Genomic DNA, 11,038 nt, shown 5'->3' with positions numbered 1-11,038 from the left:
TCTTTTACCATCTCATACCAGCACATTCTTCATATAGTCCCTCTGCTGCCTTCTCCTCACCTCATCCAGGACACATTTTCTCTCCCTTCTCTCTGCTTCTTCCTCCCTCTTCTCCTTGGCTTCGCTGCCTCTTCATTGGCTCTCAACCACTTAACTTAACCAGCCACACCTGCCCATTATCTAAATCAGCCTACCCACTGCCCCTGAAGCCAACCCACAGTTTTATATTATCAATGCTAATTAGCCCAGCTTCATTCCACTACATAACCTTACTTTTCTTGCTTATTTATAAGAACCAGCTGGAGGAGGACTACCAGAAACAGCGTAACTTTCCCATAGCATCTGTGTAATACACCTACTGCAGAAAAGTTCAAGAACAAGATGGCATAAATTCTTCCTTCTCACAACATGGAAACCCTGAAAAGAAAACAAAGCATCTCAGAAGACGTACAAGCTTCTTTATCAAACCTGGAGAAGTGCTGAAACATCTTTGAGGGGGGTCAGAAGTAATCATCATAAGTTTGAGTCAGGGAAATGTGTAGATTTATGAAAATGTAATCAACAGATTTAAAGAGGCTGAATTTGCAAGTATTATAACCTGTAAAAATTGGTATAAAACACTCAAAACACAGCAGTTTGGAAACGCTACCAGATTATAACCGTGTTATTGTTCTGTCCGCGAGGCCGAGGTGCTTTTCTCGGATGAGGGCAGACCGCGGAGTGGAGAGTGAGCACAGCCGGGATTTGGCGCCCACCCTACGGCCGGTCGCACGTCAGAGGGCGGGCCGGGAAGGGGCGGGCCAGGTCTATCGGTGGGGGTGGCCGCTCTGCGTTCGGCTCTTCCGTCTTGCTTTTCGGCTCGGGATTAGCGAAACTGGTAATGTGGGACGGTCGCCGGCCCGGCCCCCGCGCCCTGCCTCGCCTGGCGGGTTGAAGCCGGGACTCGGAACCGGCCGCGCTAGTAGCACAACGGAGCCGGGTGAGCCAGCTGGCGCAGCGTCCCCGCCGGCGGGACGCGGAGGCAAAGGGCAAGCCGCAGCGCTCTTCTGCCGCAACCCCGCCGGCGCAGTGCGGTGAGGGGTGGCGGCACCGCGGCGGCGGGGCGCTCCCGGGGGGCGGTTGGGCGGTGGGGCTATGGCGCTGCGGGCCCGGGCGCTGTATGACTTCAGGTCGGAGAACCCGGGGGAGATCTCGCTGCGGGAGCACGAGGTGCTGAGCCTCTGCAGCGAGCAGGACATCGAAGGTTGGCTGGAGGGTGTCAACAGCCGCGGCGACCGCGGCCTCTTCCCGGCTTCCTACGTGCAGGTAATCCGCGCCCACGCCGCCGAGCCGCCGCCGCCTGCCCGCTACGTCAACCTCCCTGCAGACAGCTTCGATCCGCTGCTGCCCCACGCGGTCTTCAAGCCGGCGACACCGCAGCCCCCGCCGGAGGCAGTGCCCGGGCCCTTCTCACTGCCCCCCGACGACGACGGGTACCCCTTTCCGCCCACGCCCTACGGCGGGTCCTACCACCCCAGCCAGGGCAGCGATGACGACTGGGACGATGACTGGGATGAAAGCTCCACGATGGCTGATGAGCTGGGTACCTTGCGGAGCTCCCACCCAGACTACAAGGAGACGGGCAGTCAGACCTCTGGCCACTACTGCCTGTCCACGCAGTCTGAGCTGTCCCTGAGCTCCCGCGGTGGCTACCTAGCAGGCCACCCACACCCGCCTGGCAGCAGCGCCAAGAGCTCAGCCACGGTCAGCCGCAACCTCAACCGCTTCTCCAGTTTTGTCAAGTCCGGTGGGGAGGCTTTCGTGCTGGGTGAGGCATCAGGCTTCGTGAAGGATGGGGACAAGCTGTGTGTGGTGTTTGGCCCCCAGGGCCCTGAGTGGCAGGAGAACCCCTACCCCTTCCACTGCTCCATTGAGGACCCCACCAAGCAGACCAAGTTCAAGGGTATGAAGAGCTACATTGCCTACAAGCTAGTGCCCAGCCACACTGGGCAACAGGTACACCGCCGCTACAAGCACTTTGACTGGCTCTACGGGCGCTTGGCTGAGAAGTTCCCTGTCATCTCTGTGCCCCACTTGCCGGAGAAGCAGGCCGCTGGTCGCTTTGAGGAGGACTTCATTTCCAAACGTCGCAAAGGCCTGGCCTGGTGGATGGACCACATGTGCAGCCACCCTGTGCTGGCTCAGTGTGATGCCTTCCAGCACTTCCTCACCTGTCCCAGCACGGATGAGAAGGCCTGGAAACAAGGCAAGCGCAGGGCTGAGAAAGATGAGATGGTGGGTGCCAACTTTTTCTTGACCATCAGTGTCCCCACGGGCCCTGGGGCCAGCCTGGACTTGCAGGAGGTGGAAAGTCAGGTGGATGGCTTCAAAGCCTTCACGAAGAAGATGGACGAGAGCACCCTGCAGCTTAATCACACGGCCAACGAGTTTGCCCGCAAGCAAGTCACTGGTTTCAAGAAGGAATACCTGAAGATGGGGCACTCTTTTAAGTGCCTCAGTCAGGCATTTGAGCTGGACCAACAGGCCTTTTCAGATGGCCTCAACCAAGCCATAGCCTTCACTGCAGAAGCCTATGATGCCATCGGGGGCCTCTTTGCAGATCAGCCCCGGCAGGACTTAGATGCTGTGATGGATTTGTTAGCGCTGTATCAGGGGCATTTGGCCAACTTTCCAGACATCATCCACATCCAGAAAGGTAACACCCTTACACGTTTTCCAAAACTGAAGTTTTATGTATCAGTGGTATGCGCACAGATATAGAGACAAAGGGCTAAATTTGCTCTGCATATGGCTTGCTGGCCTTGGGTTAAATTTTTCAGTGTTTACTCAGTGTTGCTAAAAATACAAAAAACTCATTAGTGACAATTTTATTTCTGTGCCAAAGGTCTAGTCAGGGGTCCTCAAACTTTTTAAATGGGGGGCCGGCGCGCGGATGAAGTGGCAGGCAGTCATCTGCGGCTGCTTGGTTTCCCCCCCCAACCCCGGGCGGGGGGGTTCTGTAAATACCGGGGACCGGATTGAGAACCCTGGGGGGGACGTATCCGGCCCGCGGGCCGTAGTTTGAGGACCCCTGGTCTAGATGATGTTGGGAATTTTATTGGTCAGAGGTTACTGTGTTTGGCTGTGTATCTCTGAAAGAAACCACATCTGCTTATACTGCTGATACATTAAAGATTAATGGTCTTGTTTACAAACTCTGGAGATCAAGTGGTATGAAAACATCTATTACTCTTTGATGTATGTTAGGTACCTTAAATCTCTGATCTAGTAGATAATAAATATGAAGTAATCTGAAGATGGAGATATCAATTGACCACCTTGTTTGAGGTGTGCGTGGTAGTGTGTGCATTTTGCAGTGTCACAGTCAGATGAGATGTTTAAAGCTGCTGGGGTTTGTTAGTTCAGCCATGCATTAAATTCTCTTAGTGCCTTTGTAAGGATGGTCTGCCGCAATGTTTTTAGGTGGAGTTGTTATTCTTTGCCCTTATTATCATAAAAAGATGTTGCTCACCTGTTATCCTTTCATCATCTTTCTAGCTGAAACATGCTTCTGGGGTTCAGGTTGCTGTTTGTATGTTTGTGATCCGTCGGAGAGAAAGAAACTCCAAAAATGAAAAACTCATCTTCTGTATAACTAGTGACACTTGTTCAGATAAATAGAAGTTTGTAGCACTGTATATTTGGAGATGATTTCCCAGCTGTGAAGTTAATACTATTCATATAATCTTTACCACTGTGAGAAGACTAGCCCGTTATTCATTCTTTTTGCTGTTATATATGATCAGGGATGTGTGGGGATTAGAGCTGTAAAAGAAACCAAGAAAACATCACATGCATGAAAACAATGCATGAGCTTTTTTTTAATTGAAAATTATTTTGGAGATTAATAAGTAGTGTTCTGCACCCCAAGAGGCAGAGCTTGAATTGTCACCCATGGTGAATCAGTCTTTTGTGCCCTTATGTGATATTTCCAGGGCTTTTGCATCTGGAACAGTACCTTGAGTTTTACGATAAAAGAGTTGGAAGAGTTTTTTTCAACAGGTCAAAAAGGCAGGCTTTTGGGAGGTATGCATTATTGCTGGGGAAAACTGAGGAAGCAGAATTGGTACAAAGTGCACAATTTGTTATTTTAAAAAGTAAGCTTTTCATTAAAATTGCTTGCATCAAAGTCAGATTTGCATTCTTTTGTCAAATCTTAAAAATTGTGAGTGGAAACCTAAACAATCAATAATATTTTTAAGAGAAAAGGTAAGTGTGCAATCTAACCTTAGAGGAATTGTTCTGTTAGCTGCTGTGGCATTGTGTTCTGATAACAACTTTATTTTAAATTTGGAGAGAAGGATGACCTTGATAATGCCTCATGTTTGGGAGCAAAGGATTTTAAAGTGAGTTGTCAACTAATAATAGGAATATTGGTAAGCTTCTGGAAAAAAACAAAGGGAAAGATTTTTTTATTAGGTAGAATAAAACATGATATATACTATTTAAATACTGTATCCTCAAGCTTTAAGAATATATGGAGTTCTTTGTAATATTTTTGGAGACTTGACTTTGAGGAGAGGATTGGGGATAAGATACATGCTTGACTCAACCCATAGTTCCTTCAATTTGCGTGTCTGTTTCCTTTATAGTTCTGTTTAAATTTGCACTTATTGGTTAGGTTTACCATGCTGAACCAGGGAAAGCTCATCTAAATGAGTTTCCACTAGAGTGGTTCACGTAGAGCTGATTTTGTGCCAGAACACTGCCCTGGAACTAGCTGGAGAAATGTACAGCTGGTCTGCATGCAGGTGTTAATGCTCTAGCACCTCTGGGCTAACACTGCTTTCATCACAATATTGTCCCTGGTACATACTTGCCATCAGAAAATGGCATGGGCTTGAGAGATTGGTCTCTTGAGTGTCCATGTTTATCATAGGAATAGGGTTATTGGCCAGGTTACGTGTTTGTTGTTCCCTTTACAAAACAGGCAAACTGGAAGAAAACTGAGAGGAAGATGGTTTTTACCCCCAGTTTATTGCTGTTTTATTACTTTTAAGGGTTACTTGTAACAAGGTATAACTTTTCAGTTCCAAATTGTAAACTTCAGATGAAAATACGAACAGTTTGGTGTTCTTACAACATAAGAGCTTTCTTTTAAATTTACTAACTGGGATAGTTGTCAGTATTTGAGAATTATTGTCTGTATAGACCAAACAAAAATCAGTTGGTGATAATAGATCATATGAAAAATAGAGCTGACATGTCTTTCTTTCAGTGTTTTATTTTTCAATGTGCAGCTGCTTTGTGCAGTAAAATAACCCCAAAGTGCCCTTAGAAATGGTAGAAACAGCAGGATGATTGACATGTTGATTACATGACCATGACTTTAAAAAGATGAACTCTGAAGTTAGGGGTACAACTCCATTTTTCTTCAACATAGTACAAATGTATTGTCCACTTGGGATAAAAACCAAAGCCTTTTCTAGATTCCATTTCTATATTACCCTAGACCTGAGAAGGACCAAAAATTTAAGGCTGTGTTTTGCTGATTGACTGAATACCAAGCAAAAATGAATTCCAAATCAAATATAAGAATAAATGTAGTTTATTATAGTACATTATAATAAAGTAAAAATAGCATGCAATATGATAAAAGGAAACAGTACTAGTTATTATGCACATTATGATAAAAGAGCAATAGGAGCAAAGCATCAGATCATTACTGCAAAGTGTTACAGAGACTAAGAAAAGAAACATCATCCAGGCCCACACTTTGGCTGAGAAGCCCCGTTGCAGCCAGCGCCAGGAGTCTCTCTGTAACAGGGAAAATTCCTATGCAGTGCCTCCACCCGTAGGTGAGGCTTCTGGCCCAGTCCTGGAGCTTGCCTGCCTTTATACTCGGTGAAAAACAAAAATAGTTTACACACCTAGTGTATGTAAACTTTTAAGTTTAGGCTAAGTGCAGGTGTGCACTGTTTCATGATTCATAAGGTTCACACAGGGATGTTGGCCAGATACCTGAGTGTGGTAGAGTTACTGTCATGACACAGCTGCACACAATATTGTCTGGATCTTCCTGCTCATATCTTGCTTGTTCAGGGGGCTCAAGACAAACACCACCTGCTCATTAAGGTTGTACTTGAGCTCCCTGAGCTCCCTGTCCAAATTAAGCAATCCCTAATTAAAGACAAAGACTTTCATAAGCAGTAATCGATTAAATAAATTTTCACCACAGGTTGCTATGCCCAAAACATACCCATATCTATGGATAGAATATTAGACTGCCTTGTCCTGTTACAATTTTGCTCTACTGCAGATAGTTGAACAGCTGCTTAATGTGATTTGGAAGTGTGGTTTCTGGTATGGACTGAGAAGTCTGCATGTCTGGGGTTTTTGAATCATTTCTGCAACTTTTCTTCTGCAAAAAGAAGGCCAGAGAATCTCTGAGCCAGAATTAATTTTTTTTTTCTGTTTTGGCTTTATCTTTTCCCCTAGAATTATGAACCAAAGCCATGTAAGCCCCACTATTGCTTTTTCTGCATATCAGCAGGAAAATGTGTTAACCATTCTGCTTTTAATTGCTCTGGGGTCCAGGTCTTTCTACATTCTGTGTTGAGGACATCATACATGATCTGAAGTATACAGAAAGGGATTGTAATTTTGGTCACTTTTGTTAAATGTGAACCAATGTGTGGCATATTGATGCACGGACTCTGAGAGCGGATTGAAGACTCGAAGACACTTTTTAAAATCAAGCAAGCCTTTTATAGCTTTACAGCAGGCTGACGTATCAGCCTGTAACTATGCTCAGTAATTTTCCACTCTTGGCTCTTTTTTTCTATTGCAGACACAGCAACTTAGCAAGTCCCTTTATCTACAAGGCCACATACTCTGCAGACAACTCCAACTCCGTATCTTAGTTTCTCTTCTTGCTCCCATGGCTTCCTTCCAACAAGCATAACTGTGTCTCTCTCCCAAGGTTGGTTTTCGCTCACTGACGCCGTCGAGCTAGCTTGAGACATACCCACACCAATGGACTGTGGGAATATGTTCATATGTTCAAACTGCTTATTATCTTACTAATATTGTAAGTATTTTATGAAATGGCAATAACTTCAATAGGAGATTTTAAAAGATTCCTCTCCTTCATCATGTGTACTCAGTGTTTAAGGAATTTTCTGTGAGGGAGGGAAGAGTTGAAGTTCCTGCTCCAGAAGAGATGGAGGAAGGATTTGAACTCCCACATGTCAGTTGAGGATAAACTTCTGGTTTAGTAGACTTGAAAACTAAGCTGCACTTTTGTAATAGCTTTTGCAGAACTGGTATGTCTTTCAAGAAATAGTAGTTTCAGTTGCTTTAATTTTGAGAAGAAAAGCAGCCTCCCATCTTCATTTGTAATGGATAATGCCACCTTTTCTGTGTTTTTAAGGTCTACTTGTGGAAATTCCCTAGGCATTCTTGGCAAAATAATTCCTAAATATTAATTGCTAGAGCTTCACTCAATTGATGAGTTCTTCTGACTTACATAATCTTTAACATAAATGCTCACTGCAGGCCCATGCAAGTTCTGGTTCAGAAAATTTATGCGCATGTGAGAATTTGCGACAGTGTATGCTAGTACTGTAGCTCATGCTGGTCTGGCTATCTTGTCTTGGTATTTGCTTAGTGAGAGTAGAGAAGTTATGGTATTTGGGGTTTCTTTCATTCAGGTTTGTTTGAGGAATTACTATAATGGGCCTCTTGTGATTCCTGAAAGTGTAAGAAATACTAACTTGCTGTTTCATCTCTGCTTTCCAGATTTCTCTTAACATTACGATGTTAATGCTTGATAAACTTTTGGTTATGATTTTTGCAAAACAGATTTGAGAAAGTGGCCTAAATGTTTTCTGATATGTAGGTGGCAATTACATTTCCTCTGCATGCCAAGATTTAAAAGAATTATTTAAAAAAATATCTGAATGACCCTTTTGCTTCTTGATCAACCATTTATGAAAAATAAGGCAAATGGTTTTATTTACCTGAAGCAAACTTTATTCTAGAAATGTTTAAAGAATGTACTGGGAGTGTTTTTAGAATATTTTTCAAAATAATAGGCAAAAAAACATTCCAGAGCTGGAAATGCATCAAAATTTAAAGCATTGAAAAATCCCAAACAGCATTGAACCATGGAGCTCTCTATAACGTTTCCAGCAAATTATTTTTGGGGGGAAGGGAGGAAGGATATGTGTGCTCATTAATAAATCAGACTGGTCAGAATTCACACCTAAATTTTTATATCACAATTTAAAATCAGTGTTCTTATCTCTTGCTTGTTGCTTTCTAGCCTCTTAAATTTGTTGTGCAGACATTTTTTTTCTGTCCCTGTTTTTCCTTTATCCACCTTTTTTTTCCCCTCCTTTTCTCTCCATCCTTCAGATACATACACTTTGTATGGGGTTCGACTCAGGTAACTTTACTTCCTAAGAGCTAGGCATGTAATCCTAGCCAGATGACCTTCACAACAGTAAAAAGAGATGGGTACCTATATTTCATCTGTTCAAGGACTTTGATGAAAAAGGATGGATTGCTCTAGGACAACTGTTGTATATCTTGCCCTCTCAGTTTCCCCATTGCTGTTACAGCAATGATGTAGTGGTGTTTGCTTGCTGCTGAATGACCCAATATTACCTCCCAGTAACCTGAAGGAAACAGACTTTTAGATGGCTAATACATGAAAGAATCTAGACATTGTATAAAATTATAGCTTCCTTGGTGTGTGTAAATTACACAGATGACAACAATGAGCAAGACTAAAATTGAGCAATGGCCTTACTTGAAGATTAAACGGGGGGGGGGGGGGGGGGCGGAATTGACTTCTATGTCCTCTCTACCTAAAAGATTAATTGGTCTTCTTAAATATGTTTGGTTTTTCTCTTTTCCTCTCCCTCCCCCATCTCTTCTTACTTTACCTTTCTAAAGGAGCAAGATTCATGCAGTCATGATTTGTTTCCCTTTCCTGTTACCTTTTGGAACCCGTTAGCCTGATATCATACAAATTCAATGATGGAGAGATGTTTCATAGCCGATAAAATCCCAGTGATTTTTTTTTTAAAACAGCTGGTAGCAGAGGAAGAGTATAATTGTTCCTCCCATGGGAAAGATTGTGTGCATTACTGCACACAAGAAAGTCTATCCAGACTGCCCATTTCATCCCAACAGGCTGGAGAAGTTTGATCACAGCTCACACACATAGATTTGACCAAAGGCATTGTCAGCTCTTATACTCTTACAGGTACTTGCTCACCACAAGGATTAAGGCCCTGTCTACTGGGAAAACCTTGTGGACAGCTACGGAGTAGCAGGACAGTGTAGATATTGAAGAAGTAAAAATTATTTTGTAGAAAGAGGAAGTAATTTTATTTCAAAGACTATGTAATACCTTTTCAGCTTGAAGCTTATGAAGAATCTAGATGGTGAGGTAGTTCTCGCAGCTGAGAGAACTCCAGGTTTTGCTAAAAGGACTTCTATCTAAACAGGGAAAACAAGAGTTGGTAGACTGAAAACAGACAGTAGTTCTCAGAGCTCTTCCAAGTCTTTGTAAGCACATTATTAAAAACAAACAAGCTAGCTGATTTTTTTATTTTGCAAGTCACCTCTGAAACAAACAAGGACATGTTTCAGCCTTTCCAGCATCTTTCCATGACTTCATTTGAACAGTTAAAATGCCAAGTTAATGTGTGCAGACTGTATAAACTCATCCAGCTGGTACCTTACTTATTTTAAATTGCCTTGTTCAAATAACACAGAATTTGAAATTCTAATTGAAAAAAATGAAATCACGTTTGGCTTAGCCCCCAAAACATTAGTTTTATCAGCAGACTAGAGCAAACAAATGGCAAATGCTTTCTACACAATCTTGTTTATATCTTTCATGAAGGCCATGAGAATTTAAATTAAAAATAATTTTTAAAAACACATCAGCTAGTGAAAAGCGTATTTTTGAGTGGATGTCTCATGAAATCGATAACAATAAATACATTTAAACAATCTGTTCAAGTCTTGTCAGTGATCTTATAGCAAAGCAAGGAGAAGAGATGGTTTCAGCCTTTGTTTTAGGTAGGTACACCTCACAGGTGGACAACTTCCATAATCATGATGAACTGAACTGCCCTCTTTATGCCTACATGCGATTCTTTCATAACAATATGAAAAGCAGATTCATGCTACATTGCATTTTTGTCTCGTGGTAAAAAGCAATTTGCTATTCTATTTTTTTCAGACTTACCATTTTGAATCTTTATATGCATGAATAGCTATGCCAGCTAACTGGCAGTATACTGAATAAAGATCTATTTTCTCAAATATGATAATGACACTGCATTTTCAAGTTGCTTGCAGTTTTATAGAAGTCCAAACTCAGAAGGGTAGGTAGATCCCTTCCTACTAAAAAGGCAAACAGTTCTCTTCTGCCTTTATAATACTATATTATTCTCTATGTATTATAATGCATACTATATTAATAATTTAAAAATATTTACATTTTAAAAATAATTAGTGTATAAATAACCATATATAATATATAGCATTTCTTATATATATGAATATAATGTTTTAATTGGTTACATTAATGATGGTGTACCTTGCATATTTTTTACTGCAACAAGGAGACTACTTCTTTTTGTCCTTACAGAGATACTGCAGCATTCAGATTTCTAAGAGAGAGCGTTTAAAGGACACTAGGGAAAAACTGGAGCAGTATCTGCATTTCATTTGGATTTTCACTCTTTTCATATGAATTTATGTAAAATGTCTATGCATGTTGTATTTGCTCATCTTAGGACAGTAGTGGAGCTAAGCAGATGATGATGGACAAGCAAAACACCTTAAATTTTACTCGCTCTCGGCTTCCCTTCAGCCTTACAGAGAACAATGTTCAAAAGCAGGTCTTTCATAGTACCCCAGTAAAGTAGAGGATGTATGAGTAGGTGGAACCTGCATTTATACTTCCTTCTCTTGATAATGGTATATGGATATCTCTATGCAGTCTTACCTGCCTTCTCCTGTCCATCCACATCCC

At 42.5% G+C, this 11,038-nt stretch overlaps 1 protein-coding gene across 2 annotated transcripts; it reads left to right on the top strand.

The window, feature by feature from the left end:
* The first annotated feature begins 805 nt into the window (after positions 1 to 805).
* On the top strand, positions 806 to 10,396 carry LOC119140617 (sorting nexin-18-like). 2 transcript variants are annotated; one of them, XM_037372104.1, is made up of 2 exons: positions 806 to 2,695; positions 6,830 to 10,396. In XM_037372104.1, exons 1-2 carry the CDS (start codon positions 1,135 to 1,137, stop codon positions 6,841 to 6,843), a joined length of 1,575 nt encoding a protein of 524 aa, XP_037228001.1. In that variant the 5' UTR covers positions 806 to 1,134; the 3' UTR covers positions 6,844 to 10,396. The 2 variants fall into 2 exon arrangements, with proteins under 2 accessions (XP_037228001.1, XP_037228000.1); XM_037372103.1 differs by lacking the exon at positions 6,830 to 10,396 and having other exon boundaries at positions 806 to 2,855.
* Positions 10,397 to 11,038: the final 642 nt, after the last annotated feature.

This window comes from Falco rusticolus, chromosome W (genome assembly GCF_015220075.1).
Source record: "Falco rusticolus isolate bFalRus1 chromosome W, bFalRus1.pri, whole genome shotgun sequence".
NCBI classification, from domain to species: domain Eukaryota; kingdom Metazoa; phylum Chordata; class Aves; order Falconiformes; family Falconidae; genus Falco; species Falco rusticolus.
Note: the sequence above shows the minus strand (reverse complement) of the source record. Positions and strands in the feature narration are given on the sequence as shown.